We start from the raw sequence: 16,480 nt of genomic DNA on the forward strand, positions 1-16,480 counted from the left end.
GTAGTGGAAGGGGAGGTGGGCGAGGTGTTGGGGTGACTGGGTGACGGGTACCTAGGGCACTTGACGGGATGAGCACTGGGTGTTATGCTATATGTTGGCAAATTGAACTCCAATAAAAAATATACAAATAATAATAATAATAATAATAATAATAATAATAAATTTAAAAATATTTGGTAAAATTCATCATTAAAGTCATCTGGCTGTGGAGTTTTCTGCATTACAATTTTTTTTAATTAGTAACTCAACCTCCTAACTCATTATTGGTCTGTTCAGATTTTCTATTTCTTCCTCATTCAGTCTTGGTAAGTTGTGTGTTTCTAGAAATGTATTCATATATACATAACCACCCAAGTTATGTAATTTGGGGTATATAATTGTTCATAGTAGTCCATTATAATTCTCAGAATTTATGTAGTATTTCTTGCAGTGTTTCTGCTTTCATTTCTTATTTTGTCATCTCTTTTTTTCTCAGTCTACTTAAAGGTTGTCAGTTTTATTTATCTTTTCAAAGCTTTCAGTTTCATTGATCTTTTCATTATTTTTCTAGTTTGTATTTTATTTATTTTCATTCCGACTTTTAAAAATATTTATTTATTTACTTGAGAAAGAGAATGATAGAGAATGAAAGAGCAGGGGGAGGGGCAGAAGGAGAGAGAGAGAGTTTTAAGAAGACTCCTCACTGAGTGAGGAGCCCGAGGAGGGGATTGATCTCACAACCCTAAGATCATGACTTGAGCCAAACCACCCAGGCACCTCTCATTCTAATTTTTATTAATTATTTCCTTCTGCTAATTTTGGGCATAGTTTGTTCTTCTTGTTCTAGGTCCTTTAGATGTAAAGTTAAGATTGTTTGAGATCTTTCTAATTTCTTAATATATACATTATTACTATAAACTCTCCTCTTAGAATTGCTTTTGCTGCATCCCACAAAATTTTGAATTTTGTATTTTCATTTTCATTTCTTTCAAGAAGGTTAAGCTCTTTAACACCAATCACCAGTCATCAATTAAAGCTACACCTTTATTTAAAATGAATTTTGGAAAGCAACTTTTTTTAGAAAATCAAAAGGTATAATTATAATCAATTATCCCCTAAATTCATTGATATAGCTGCAAAAGTTGCTTTATTACTATCACCACTAAACGTACAAGTCTAATAAAATCAATTTCTTAAATATGTACTGCTTGTCACAGTAGACTTTATTTTCATGAAATTCATCACTGTTCCTGTTATGTTAAAAATTATTTCAATGGCCACAAATACAGGTCATTGTAAAAAGATTTTATATAGCAGTCAAGTTGATGTTTTAGCTTTAAATAAATAAAAAATAATAGTATCCACAAGGCAGAAAATGTTATGTTTATTTTTCCTACAAAATATATATTGTAACATACATATTTTATTTTTAAGTTTAAATTTGGGGGAATTATTTCAAATTATAAACATCTATTCAATGAAAGGACATGTTTATAGACTCAAAAGGTTAACAATATCTTCCCATTCTATCAAAAATAATCATGGGAATTAATCATATTTGGTTTAAAAGTTTATAATTCATTATGAAATATGAATAAGGTAAGCATAACTTCCAGAAAACACTATATATAGTGGGGCATCTGGGGAGCTCAATTGGTTAGGTATCCAACTCTTCAGTTCAGCTCAGGTCATGATCTCATGGATCATGGGATTGAGCCCTGAATTGAGCTCCATGCTCAGCAGAGTCTGCTGGAGATTTTCTCCCTCTGCCCCTCCTTCTACATGCTCTCTCTCTCTACAACAAACAAACAAACAAACAAACAAATAAATCTATCTTTTAAAAAAATTATTACTACACTTTTAAAAAAAGGCATAAAAAGGTTAGGATGCTAGAGAAGATGGAAAATTAATAAAAATTGCCTGATTTTATGAGTTTAAAGGAAGGAAGTTGTATAAATATGGACACAAGAAAAACTAAGCAGTTTTTTTTTATTATAGTAACATACCAAGTAAAGTCTCCAGAATGGTCAGCTAAGAGCTAAATGCATCATAAATAAAATATTTTCATGTAACTTTAAAGTCTTCCATAAATTCAACATTGCCAATGGACATATTTTTTGACAGCTTCCTTAAGAATTTTACAAGGTGAAATTATCATGTATCTCATTCCCCAAAGTTCTGATATTCTAGTTCAGAATCATCAGATGGCAAAATAAAGCATTATACTAATTACTTGTATCTGAGTTGCATTATAAATTGTTTTCACACTGATTTTGCATTAAAGTTGCTTCTGCTGAGGTATCTTCCTCAGAAGTTTTTGAAACACACCTATCTTTCTACCCTAAAATCATTCTCTTTTTAGCTTTGTTCATCTAGAAGATGAAAAATCACTATTTTCTACATAGAAATAGCTTCTCTTCGAAGCTCCAGTACTATATTCCCATATGCTTTCTAGACATTTCCACATAGCACATTGAATGATATATCCAAATTTCCAGCTCATCATCTTTTTTTTGATATTCATATCAGTTTAATTCATAATAGAAAACTCACCATTCCTTTTTTTCCCACAACAAGCAATTCCCCTTTTCCTTCCTAGAAAATTGCCTCCCTATTCTGACTTGCTTCTGTGAAGCAGCATTTATTTATTTATATGACCATCACATAGAATTAATTTTTTTTTTACTTTGTTAGTTAACCAGTATAATATTAGTTTTTGGCAAGATTTCTTTTTCTTTGATGACCGAATAATATTTTGTTATTATTATATATATACACACATACATATCTTCTTTATTCAACTGAGCCACTCAGGCGTCCCCAGAGTCAGGTTTGATATACATTTCCAATATTCTATTGAGTAAACAACAGAGATGCTAATTAATATAAAGCTTTTTTACTCTGGTCAAACTGGACCCTCTCTTCTACCAAATGAAATGTTGCCAAATGAAGCACATTATGCAAACTCTACATAGTGCATTTTCTCTAGCGATTTCCCTGTTCTGGAATGTCTTGTGTTCTCCACCTACACAATCTTATATACTTTTCAAAGTCTAGCTCAAATCCTCATATCCTCTGAAATTACTGTAACTCATAACAATGACTTCCTCTTTGAAATTAGAAAAGCACTGTCTCACTCAGTTGATGCTAAATCCATTAATAACAAAGTCATATTATATATTGCTATTACATTTTTATGTTTAAATTATACTTTGTTGGGCAGCCTGGGTGGCTCAGCGGTTTAGCGCTGCCTTCAGCCCGGGGCGTGATCCTAGAGACCCGGGGTCGAGTCCCACATCGGGCTCCCTGCATGGAGTTTGCTTCTCCCTCTGCCTGTGTCTCTGCCTCTCTCTCTCTGTGTGTGTCTCTCATGAATAAATAAATAAAATCTTTAAATAAATAAATAAATAAACAAATAAATAAATAAATTGTAGTTTGTTAATTAGAGTGTAAGACTTTGAAATCAGGAAAAATTTCTGATCTCCATATCATACTTTTAAGGCAACACTAATGCAATTGTATATGCATGGCACAGAGTTTTTGATTAATCAAGTTACTACCATAGAGTTTTTCTATGAGTTTTTGGAGTTTTTGGGAACTCTAAGATATTTAGAACTAGATAATGTAGAGTATTTCATGTTTTCCTCTGAGCTGTTCTCTTATCATTCTTATCAAACGATTCTCTTATCATTCATTCTCTTATCATATTTTCTCTTATTTCTCCAAATATATATGAGCTTGCAGAATATAGAATTCCTGCTGTTATTTCCTTCTTTTATACCTCTACAATTCTACAATACTTTTTTTATAGCATTACACATAGAAATAGAGTGTATTGTTTATTGAAAATAAAAATGAAATGGAATTTCTAAGCATTTATGACAAGAAATTAGGGATTATAATAGTGGAAACAAAAATATAAAAATAAATTGCTGGTTTTTTTTAATGAATGCCTATGTGAGATAGAAGATCAACTTACACAACATCGTTCAGCTCTAGTCTGGTGTCTGGAGATGGGTTAATCAGGATGTAGGAGAGGGTACTTTGATGATCATTCATTTCATCTAGAAGATAAATAAATGCCAAGTTTGTTTTACTACTTACAGAAAATTACAGGAATTACTGTAGAGCATCTAATCCTCAAACCATATAGCTGTCAACAAGAACTTGCTATAGTTTTGCCCACAGCGTGATTGTGTACATAACTTTGACTATTTTCAAATTACTGTCATTGAAAATATCCGACAGGTACTCATTTTTTGTTCCAACAGAAGATAAAAATAAAGTATCTAATTCTGCTCAGAACAACTACAGTTATATTCTACGCTTTAAGCTATTACACTGAAAAAGTATTTCTATTAAAGAAATATATAAACAAGATGTTAATTCTGCCTTATCAGTTATAAAAAATAATTGTGGTTATAGATGGCCATCTCAGATATGAATATTCATATGGAAAATTCTGTGAAAGAAATAATCTGATGACATTCTATTCAAAAAACACAACAGAAATGTATCTAAAAAGCTTGAACATTCTAAATATGTTTCACATTGTTATAGGATATACCTGATATAAGCCATCTTAATGTTTTCACAAAATACAAAGAATCCTATAGAACAGAATTAACTCTAAGTTTCAAGGGAAGTGTACTACTAAATTATTTGTTGTCCCTCTAAAGAAATGTGTATTTTTAAAATAAAAAGCTTTGTTCTTTTAATTTTTTCAATTCACTCTGAAGACATTGTCAGTCTTCAAGTTTGAAGAGCTAACTTGGCTTTACACAGGACACTGAAAAATAAAACAGCTTTGAGATATCAATTTTTAGCTGCCAAACCTGATAAGATGTAAAGCCATGTGGACACATACTTCAATAAACATTAATCCTCCCAAGGGTGGCATTTTTAGGCTGTGAAGGTACTAGTCAAAATCCTGCTCTAGAGTCATACAGAGTGTCCTTCTAGTCACTTCAGTTGCAGATAAGTTTGGTTCCTAAAACAAAGTAATACATTTTGCAATTTGATCCAAAATCTAAGAATATATTTCATATCAATGGAGATACATCAATACCCAAATGCACAAAGTTAAAGTAAAGGTCTTTTTTAGGGCAATATAGTTGACTCGGATAATTTCCTGTACTGGAAAATATATATCATTTTTATTAAATAATGCCTACCACTGTGTTCATCTAATTAGAAACTTATCACTTGAATGTGTAAAACTGAGTAATATTTTTAGTTATTGTAGTTCAATTTGCCATGCAGATGTGTCCTATTTTTAAAGGCTATAAATGAAAACCCTTTTACAAGGAAGATAAGCTGCAGTATAATCAAACTTACCATAAATTTGCCGGTAAAACTATTATAATCATAAGATCATCAAATTTATATTTTAAAAAGAAACATATTTGGTTGCGTGTCTCTAGGGTGGACCCAAGGAATTGTATCCTGGCACAGGGATAGGGTTGTCTGGCCAAATAGAGAATGCCTAGTAAAATCTGAATTTCAGATAAAAACTAGCATTTTTTTTTTTTATGGTATAAATACGTCCCAAATACTGTGGCATACATATACTAAAGCATTTATATGTTGTTTATCTGAAATTCTAATTTAACTGAGAATCCTGTATTTTTACTTGTATCCTGTACTTTAAACCTGCCCATTAGGCCTAAGGGTAGATGGCTAATTTAACCAGTTGGAGTTCAGAATTCCAAGGAATATAAAATGATGAGCTTACTTCAAATAAGGTATAATTCCAACTCAAACTATTTTGTACCGACAGGAGAAGACCAAGATCCTTTTTCTATACAAAAAGCAATTTCGATTTATCTATACTTTTTTGAGAAAGTTTCCCCTTACGTTAATTTCCATGAGTGTTGTACAAAAGAAGAGATTGATAGTACATTCTGGAGACTTAAGCAGGATACTCTAAAACATAACAGGTCTACTAGAAAATCTCCATCTCATTTGGTTATGTGTAACTCAATTTCTTTATATAAACAGTGGCATTATTGAAATTTCTCATATAAACAGTGAATATTATTAAATAATGGCATTAGAGGAAAAGCAATCTTAACAAATAGCTTCTCAGTCAATATCAATACCCGACCTCTCTCCTTGATTATTAATATAATGTTGTACTCATTTATCTTTCTGGCATGAAGTCAAGATATGTCAGTGACTTGGTTTTCCTGTTACAAGTATAAAAACTTGTAGATAACGGAACTTTATAGCAGTAGATATAACTATTATGTTGATTTTTTTTTCTGCTCAAGTAGTCTGTTGTATTTATCACTCTGAAGATTTTCATTTTTCTATGCACTTCAGAAATTGAAGGCAATATTGTGCTAATGCGCTCAGTTCAGTGTTCCCTTATGATTTATATCAAGACATGGGTAACACAATCAGAGCTCATCACTCCCAGTTTCTTTCCCCACCCACCCCTTGCTGACTTCTCAGTGTTAGGTTAAAAGAAATTAAAAGAAGTTGCTGAGTTCAAAGCCATTCTCTCTTTCATGTCTGCCTTGCTGTAGAGTTATTTCTGGTCTACTTCTTGCCTGTCATCCTGCTTTGTTGGGAAGCTCATTCTCCTCCTTGTGACTCTGTGGTTAAGAATTAGGAAGCAAGGTTTAAAAGCCTATTGTGGCCACATACCAAAACCACATTCAACGATCTAGTTTTATCAGCTACAAGTCTGGTATTATTTTCTCTATTGGCCATTCCTTATATTCACTTTTTTGTTATTTCTGAATTCTGGAAGGGAAACCTGTCATCAGTGGTGGCAAAGTCACAGTGGATTAAATAAGTCTCTTTACCAAAACTACAATGTATTTAATGAATAAAATAAGTTTACTTTGGAAAATTTGGTTCATGAACCAGAATTAATATTCTATTTCCTATCAGGAAAATATGTGCTAAGAAAAATCTGTTGTGAGCATATTCAATATGTTCCTGACAAGTAATCTCAGACCCTGGCAAAATAAAAATCATTATATATTATTGTTTTACTGTAATTATTATTTCACCATTGATATAATTATCTTTTTTTTTTTTTTTTAAGATTTTACTTATTTATTCAGGAGAGAGAGAGAGAGAGAGAAAGAGAGAGGCAGAGACCCAGGCAGAGGGAGAAGCAGGCTCCATGCAGGGAGCCTGATGCAGGACTCAATCCTCGGACTCCAGGATCACGTCCTGGGCTGAAGGCAGACGCTTAACCGCTGAGCCACCCAGGCTACCCTGATAATATTATCTTAAACACAGCTATTCTTGTGAAAAATTAAGATAAATGTACTAGAATATTGAAAACTTTAAAAGAAATTGTTTAGAGTCAAATTTAAGATTTTCTAGTAGTATTTATCAAGAAATTTATTTTGCTGTATTAATTAGCATATTGAATTATTCAATCAAAATCTTCATAGGGTGAGTATTCTGCTCAGAATGTTTCAGATAAATAGATCACATTAGAAAGAGAAAAGATTTATACTCCTTCTGTTCTTACAAAATACTTCCTGTCGAAGAATTTTTAAGAGTACTTTTAAAGAAGGAAAATAAATTTGATTAGAAAGAAATTTAAATCTTACATATATTTGTGTAGGCTTCACTAAATATTTCCAAAAACATATCTATTATGTGTTATGTAATTAAAGAGACATTTGAAATAATATAAAGGTTATCATTAAGAGGTTCAGTTAAGAAGAGAGATTCTGAAACCAGAGTGCCTGCATTGAAATCCAGCTTTCTCAATATTCTCATATTGAGGCCTGAAGCAAATAACTTCTTTTAATCTCGCGCTCAGTTTCCTCACTTGTAAAATGGAGGGGAACAACAGTGCTATCTCAAAGGTTATTGTTCAAATTAAATTATAAGTGAATAATAAATATATAACATATTAAATATATAGTTCTTAGAATCAGTGCCTGATTTATATCAAGTGCTACATAATGGTTTCCTATTATTATTGTAGCAAGCAAAATCAATCCATAACTTGTAAATAACAACTGTATAGGTCTTGTGATATGAAAGTGTTAGCATCCAAACAGGAAAGAAAAATGTTTATAGAGAACAGCAATGAGAAAGATGGAGATGGTTGAGTTAAATTTGCACAAAGCAGGCCCTTGGGGATGGACTAAAGTGAGCAAGAAGGCGATTAACTGGGGACAATGTTGAAAAGTCAAGCTAGGCCCAGAGCCTGTAAAGCGTTATAGGCCTTGATTAGAAGCTCAAATTTTACTCTAAAAACAATGGAAAGCCATACAAGAGTTACCAGGATGGGAGACTAAGTGGTATGATCTAATTTCCTATTGAATATGTTACCTTCTCTGCCTGTTCTGCAGGAAATGGACTTTAGGGGCTCAAATCTGGGTTCAGGAAGAGTAGGTGAACAGTACAGAAGCCCAGGTGAAAGATGATGGTGGCTTGGGACCAATGGAAATGGAAGAAATTCAGAAGGAGAGAGGAAAAGATAGCTAGAGAACCTGACAGAGTGGAGGTGCAGGGAGACAGGAAGGGAAGAAGGGAGGAGCAAGGGAGAGAGGAAAGGAGAGACTGATATGGTTTTAGAAGGGAGATACGACAGTATATATGGATGCTGAAGGAAAAAAGCAAAAAATGACAAAGAAATGATGCTGTACTAGATCAATGGTGTATTTTTCTTTGGTCACTACAAGAAATACCTTATTGAGAAAATGCTCTCAGTTACACAGTGCTTACTTCTTCTACATAGTGCAATAATCCCAATAATCAGTAACAGCATAACCCAGTGATGATTTCATTTTTCCCTCTTCTGAACTTCTAAACATATTACATTTTATCCAGCTGGATAGTTGTAAAACTGGGTAGTTTTATAGCTCTGATCTAATTTGCTCATGTATTTCAATTTAGCACCTGCCTATGCTATGAGTACAACTATTCTGTAAATTTTACTGAACTTACCAGTCTATTTTAGGGGGGAAAAAGGTGGTTAGAGATAAGGATAAAAGAATCATTTATTTAATGATCTTTATTTAAAGTAATTTTCATTACTTTCTGATAATTCAGCATTGAGAAGCCAATTCAACAGGGACCAGAGGACACATAAGAATTCGTGCAGAGTCAGGGAATGGCCTTAAGTCTTGGAGATAAAATCAACTTGTCTCAGAAGAAAACTAGTATATAAGAATAAATAAAAAGTCCTTGCTGCTTTACAGTAAAATTTAGGTATGCGCTTATTGGACTGAACATCTTTTGACTCTTTCATGCTTCATGTTCTATAGAATCTGAATTCATGCTGAATGCATTCCAGTCAATAATTTATAGCCTTTCCCTTAAATCAAGATTGAGTTTAAAATTATAGTTTGTCTTTTGTCTTAACAGTTCTGAATGCTGTCCTCAAAGTATATAATGTTTCTCACATGTACCAAGACCATTTTCACAGTACAATAAACAGATCTATTCCTTAAAAAAAAATTTAGAACTATTTTATGATGCATAAGATAAAAATCAGGACTCTCTTAACCTCCCTTCATATAAACCATTAAGAAATCAAGATTAGATAAAACAAATATTAAACAAATAGCATGATATAAAGCCAAGCTTCAGAAATTGTTCAGTTTCAATTCTGCCAAAAGCTACTCATTATGTACTAACTTCGTACATAAAACTAGTTACTTTAAAAAAAAAAAAAAAAACTAGTTACTTTAGGCCCAATTTTCCTTTTAAAATACAATATTCAATATTTCCTAACCTTTTAAAATCTATTACCTTTTATAAATGTTAAAAGACCAAAACCCCTTTGCAACTTTTTTAATGTGATAGAGAATTCAAAAATAAAAATAATCAAAATAAAAGCGAATAATGTCTAAGAACATATTTTTTCAATGGTGTAAAGTCCAGTTTTGTTTTGTTAAAATGCCTCCTCCGCTGTGTACAGCTCTCCTTGCCCACCAAGCAGGGACTTCAGAATTATTGTGTATCCCAGTGAATCTGTTCAATAGATTCACCTAATCTAATCTGTTCAATAAATGCTAGTTTCTTTCAAAATACTTATAATGACAGATATTCTATATTAAGTGATGTGATCCAAAATGATACAAATTATCTGCAAGGTAAGGAACTATACAGGTACACTTATTTTTAAATAAAACATTAATTACATTTTCAAATGTGTTCATATGCTTTCAGGTAATGTACTTCTAAATTTAAAACTATGACTCTAGCTGATAATCTGAAAAAGTAGAATGGATATACTACAGAAAGTCTAAAAGATTTTGGAAAGACCATATTTATTTATTTTCTCTTTTTCATTTTAACAACTGAGCATACTGCTTTAAATTTAAAGATACTTCACATGAAATAACATCTGAAGTTGAAGAAAGAAAAATATATTGAACATACTACCTGAATAATTAAAAATAACCTATTTTCCAACTTTACAGCTCTCCTTTACTATTTCCATGTGACTTATAGGAGGCATTTTTATTATGGTTAATAATTATAATTTGTCACACGTATTATTTTGTTCTTCAGCTTAGTCATTTAATAAAATGAACTGGACATGATTAGAATCACAAACAATTCTAGATCTGGGGACACAGCAATGAAAAAGTAGGGGAAGTCCTTGCCTTCTTGGACCTTTTAAGCAATTTTCTTGAGAGGTAGTATACTATGTAGATACAATCTTCACAATAGGAATCAGGCATCTAGTTATATGTTTATCTATACATTAACTGTAAACTGCCTATATGACTTTAAGTATATTGCTTAAGTTATCCTAGGATAATCATCACTGTTCTGTTTATCTCATAGACTCGCTGCTAGAACAAACAAAAAAAATCACTAACTCCAAGTGCACTATGAGTCTCGACTAATGCATATGGTACTGCAACCCATACCAGAATTATGATAGAGAATATTTCCATAACGCCAGAAAGTTCTCTTCTACCCTTTTGCAGTCCATAGTTCCTCTCACTCTTAAACCTTAGCAGTCATTGATTTCTAGGAACAATGGCTTTTCCAGAAGTATACAGTGTATTTCTTTGTGGCTTTTTTCTTCTTCACATAATGTTTATCCATGCATCCATGGGTCTACTTTAATATTTATATAGTCACTCAGTTTTCTTTGGATTGATGAGTGCACAAAATATAATTTTTATGCTTTCTTAGGCAAACCTATTTGTTTCTTTAAATTTTATGTGGGATTTATAGACAATACAGAGTTGAATCTTGCCCCTTTTAATCTAATCTGATGACTTCTGCCTTTTAATTGAAATGTTTAGTCCATTTATAGTTAATATAGTTAATATAAATGACAATATAGTTGGGTTTAAATCTACCTTCTTGCTGGTTGTGTTTTATTTATCCCATATGGCTTTTTGTTCTTCTCTTCTCCCCTCTCTACCTTGTTTGGATTAGTTGAGATTTTAAAAATTTCTTCTTAAAATCATTCCTACTTATATGCACTATTGGTTATTAGTTACATGTTTTTGATTTAGTTATTTCATAGTTTCTCTTGGTCATTGGTCACAGGTTTTCCTGTAAAGAGCCAGGTAGTGATTACTCCAGGCTTTTGGATCATATAATTTCTGTAGTATTTATTAAACTTTTTACACAGTAAACTGAAAGTATGCACAGATAATACATAAACAAGAAAGGATGGTGCTTTTTTTTTAAAAAACAAAAACTGGCGCGTTATACTTTGCTGCCCCTGCTCTAGGGTTTACAATATACAGCTTTAACTTCTCAGTGGCTACACTTAAATAATATCTCACTTCATGTATAGTGTTACAAGCTTACTACATTATATTTCCATTTCTCCCTTCCTACTTAGTTATTATTGCCATACATTTTTTGCTTCCATATATTCTAGAAGTCTTAAAATATTTATTATAAAGAATAAATTGTTTTTAAGCAAAATATATAAAATAGAAATATATTTTTTACAATATTTACCATTTATTTTTATCATTTTTAAGTTTATTTATTTATTTTTAGTAATCTCCACACCTATTGTGGGGCTAGAACCCATGACCCCAAGATCAAGAGTCACATGCTCTTCTGACTGAGCCAGCCAGGCACCCCTACCATCTCTTTTTAGAACTAAACTGCCACCTGGCATTAATTTCCTTCTGTCTTAAGAACTTCCTTTAATATTTTTTTTCATAGTGCAGATGTGTTTCTGACAAATCCTCTCAGCTTTGGTTTGTCTAAAACAGTCTTTATTGGCTTTTATTTTAGAAATATATTTTTATTGTGTATAAAGTGTTAGGTAGACTATTATTTTCAGTACTCCAAAGATGTTCTTCTATTGTGTTTTGGTTTGCAAAATTTCTGTCAAGAAGTCTGCTGTCATACTTGCACAGCTGACCCTTGAACAATGCAAGAGTTAGGGTTGCCAGCCCCCTGTACAGGAGAAAATCTGCTTTTAACATATGACTCCCCTAAACTTAACTACTTAGCCTACTGTTGACTAAAAGTCTTACCAATAAATAGACACTTAACATATATTTGTGTATGTATTATATACTGTGCTCTCACAATAAAGCTAGAGAAAAAATGTTTTAAAGAAAATTGTAAGGAAGAGAAAACACTTTTAGGGTATTGTATGTATATTTATTGAAAACAATCCATGTATACATGGACCCACACAGTTCAAACCTGTGTTGTTCAAGAGTCAAGTGTATTTGTTCTTTACTAATAGTTTCTTTTTCCTTCTAGCTCCTTTGAAGTCTTTTATCATGGGTTTTCAGCAATTTTGTATACTGTGTCTTGGAATTATTTCATTCACTATACTGCTTTAGCTTCATTGAGCTTCTAAGATCTTAAACAGAATTCTCATCAAATTTGGAAAAATTTTGGTTATTATTTCCTCAAATATTCATTCTCTTCTTTCCTTCTGGGACACCAATTACATGACTACTTGATACTGTCCCATTAGTAAACAACACTTTTTATTTTTTCAAGGTTTTTTTTTTTCTCTCTTTCTATACTGCATTTTGGATAGTCTATTGCTATGGCTTTATGTTCATTGATATTTTCTTCTGCAATAGTTATCCTGATGTTAATGTCATCCAGACACCTCTCATTTTCATACTGGATCATAAATTCTGATCTCTAGAAAATTCAGTATGGTCTCTTTTATATTTTCAGTTTCTGTCTTTATCATGTTTCTGTTTACCTCTATCATTTTGAATATATACACCATATTGTAATACCTACTTTAATATTCCCATTTTTCTGGATCTGTTTCTGTTGATTTTTCTAGTGGAAAATCTCATATATATATTTTATTTTGGCTCCATTCCCTTGACTTCTAGCCCATGTAAGTCTTAACTCATTGGATTCCCTCTCTTCAGGTAACAAAATTATGTGCTTTCTTTTTCCAGAGTCTACACACTTAGAGTTTTATATTTTTTCTAGTTATTTAAATTGAGAACACAAATGGTCATCATAATTGGAAGTTTCTTTTTGTTGTTTTAATGCAATTAGGAAGCCATTCTTTGCTCTCTCAAAAAGTACTGAGTAAAAATTTCATTCAACCAATTAACTTTTTGTCTCAAATGTAAAAAATATTTCGTTTTATTCAAATGGATCACATTTTTCATACACATATGCTAGAACACATTTGAATTTCCAGTCATAATGATAAAATATATGTATATTTAAGTGCAATTGACTGTGGTGTTAAATTATGTAAAAATATTGATATCATTGAAAAACTAATGTTCTGAGAAGGACATGTTACAACTCCATGACACAAAACTATATAGTTTTAATTTAGAGATATATGGAAAATTCATTGCCCAAATATTTCCATTTACCAGAAACCATTATCAGCTCAGCAATCACCCCCTTTGAAAGCTTCATTACTTTATCTATTGAGAAAACCATTGAGTTTGTTTTTTTCTATTAATATTCTATATACAGAATGAAATTAACATAAAATAAGTGCATCTATGTATCATTCTGTTTCTGCTTGCCTCCTCATGAGAATCAGTTCTGGAAGTACAGAGTAATATAAAATCATCCATATTCTGGGAATCTATACCTGGAGTATATTGATTTTACAAATCAATATTATTACACTCATTTATACTGAAAAAAGGTAAATAATACATTTCAAAAACAATAAAAATTTAACATCAATTTCTTTTGAAATACTAAATTGTTGATGAAGTTGTTATAGTGACCTCAGATACTAATTCCTCCTGAGTACTAAATGTTGCAAAATATTCTAGAAGAAATATCTAGTTACTGTGCTTTCCTCTCTTGGGTAATTTGTTTTAGAAAAATTTGTAAATAATTTTGTACTAGAAATGGTATCTGACTTATTGACTAAGATTTTGGGAATTTTTTTAAACTATACCAAAATGATAACTGATTATCATTACTACTACTATTACTACTACTACTACTACTACTATTACTACTGCTACTACTACTACTACCACTACCTTAACTTTGGGTTGGAATAACAATCCTTTTGTTAATTTTGGTCATTTTTTTCCAATAAGAAAGAGAATGAAAGTATTAAGTCTCCATATTATCTTTAAAAAAACAGTATTTGTTTTATCATTTCAGGCAATTATAAATTTACTTCAGAAAGCAACTAAAATATTCTGATAAATGTAATGAAAGCCAGTGTCTAACTTGTAGTTATCTGTCACTTAAAAGAATTTGTTTTTCCTCCCTTGGCATTTCATCTTTTAGTAACAGTATGAAACTTAAAACGGTCCATATCAAAACTGGCTAGCACTTGTAGCAGCAGTCACACTAGGAAGACTTATTTGTCAATTTATACTTATTAGTATGTGCCATTCTATGAGCTAATCATTAAGAATCTGTCAATAGTTGGAAAGAGTAATTTTTTGTGAGTGTGAGAGCTCTTCTAAATAGATCACTGAAGAATAATGCCAGTAATGAACATAAAGAAAAGTATATTCATATTTGCAGTGTAGCTTATAGAGTAAAAAAAAAAAATTTATATACATTTTATTACTACATCACATCCCTTTAGGAAGGCCTTACTATCCTTACTTGACAGTTAAAGAACATAAATTTCAGGGTGATAGTGACTTACCCAAAAAACACATGGCCAGTTTGTATACAATGCCATGAACTTTGAGGGGAAGTTTTAAAAATCATATTGAAGAAATTTCCCCAAAAAGTTCAATGGAAAGCAAACAGAATTTGTAGATTTTCACTTTAGCTATTTTACCAAAACATAGAGGTCCTCAAATTCCATCTTCCAAACCCTTGGGGCCAGATGCATTCCAAAATGGAGTTTTTAGATTTAGAAAATAATATTGGCCATATCACGCATATTATGTAATATCACATGAAATGTCACTCAACTTCCTGTCAAAATACCTACAAGTTTACTGCATTTAAAACATGTATTTTTCCTCATTTCTAATTATCTAAGCAAAGGGTTCCAACTATGATTTTTTCCCATATTTTCTACTTCTTCATTAATGGCTCCATCTTAATAAACATGCTCATATCTCTCTGATCTTCAAAACAGTCTGTCTTCCCTCTCCACTTTCCCATCCAGTTAGCTTCATATTTGTACCTCTCCTTCACAATGCAATTTCTTAAAAAATATCGACTGTGGCAGACAGATAGTTGTCTCTCACTAGAGTTATTTTTCTTGTCTTCTTTCATGTTAAATTTGGGCCACCAAAAATAAGACATATGCTTTGCCAATGGGATATAGTAGAAATGATGTGGGCAATTACTTGGAAGTATGTTTTAATTGAAGAGAACTTTTCTTCTCTGGTATGCCCTTCCTTCCTGCCTGATGAAATGTGGACAAAATAATTGGAGTTCCCACATCTATCTTGGACCATGATGTGATTTTGGCAATAGAGCAACAAATGGTGGAGCAATGAGATAGATTAAATTTCCAATACCTTGGGGTTTCTAATATATTTTAATCCACTATATTCTAATCCTTACCTCACATCGTTTCTCAAGCTACTCACATTTGGTTTGCACATGTACCACATCTACCAAGGTCCATCAATGATCTATTACTATACTCAATAATACTCTTTGGCATTATTAATCATTAGCCCCTACTTCTCAGTCCAATACTTTCCAACATTTTTTTCACATCATAGAACACATAAGAAATGGTATTTGTACTCACATTGGGGTAACAGACAAAACTGCTTATGGCTGGAACTAACCAGCCTGAGGAGTGCCTCTGACCACCCAAGGCCCCACATGGCCTTCTGAAAGTATAAAGGATCAATGTCATGATAAAACATGTAACCAACTGATAGCATACTATCATAATGTGGCACATCTTTGGGGTAATTCAGTTTTAGACGTTGCAGTCTCTTGTATTTAAGAAACATTTCTTCCCTTAATATTTGTGAAATGTTTTCCAAAGTTCTTTTATAGTCCTTCACCAGGGGTTATTTCATCTATTCCTACAATTTTAATTAAAATCTCTATGCTCTATCAACATACAGTCTCCAGTCTATATAACATCTCATTTTTTTTCTTGAGAACCAGATAGCAGAAA

General features: G+C 31.9%; 1 protein-coding gene across 9 annotated transcripts in view; it reads right to left on the reverse strand.

Annotated features, from left to right (window-relative positions):
* Positions 1-16,480, reverse strand: part of KCNT2 (potassium sodium-activated channel subfamily T member 2) — a 374,999-nt gene that overhangs the window by 9,688 nt on the left and 348,831 nt on the right. For all 9 annotated transcript variants that reach the window (XM_077887107.1, XM_077887110.1, XM_077887105.1 and 6 more), the window contains one exon: positions 3,959-4,043. In XM_077887107.1, the coding sequence (XP_077743233.1) occupies positions 3,959-4,043 (85 nt within the window). The remainder of the gene's footprint in view (positions 1-3,958; positions 4,044-16,480) is intronic.

This window comes from Canis aureus, chromosome 38 (genome assembly GCF_053574225.1).
Source record: "Canis aureus isolate CA01 chromosome 38, VMU_Caureus_v.1.0, whole genome shotgun sequence".
In the NCBI taxonomy this organism is placed as follows: Eukaryota; Metazoa; Chordata; class Mammalia; order Carnivora; family Canidae; genus Canis; species Canis aureus.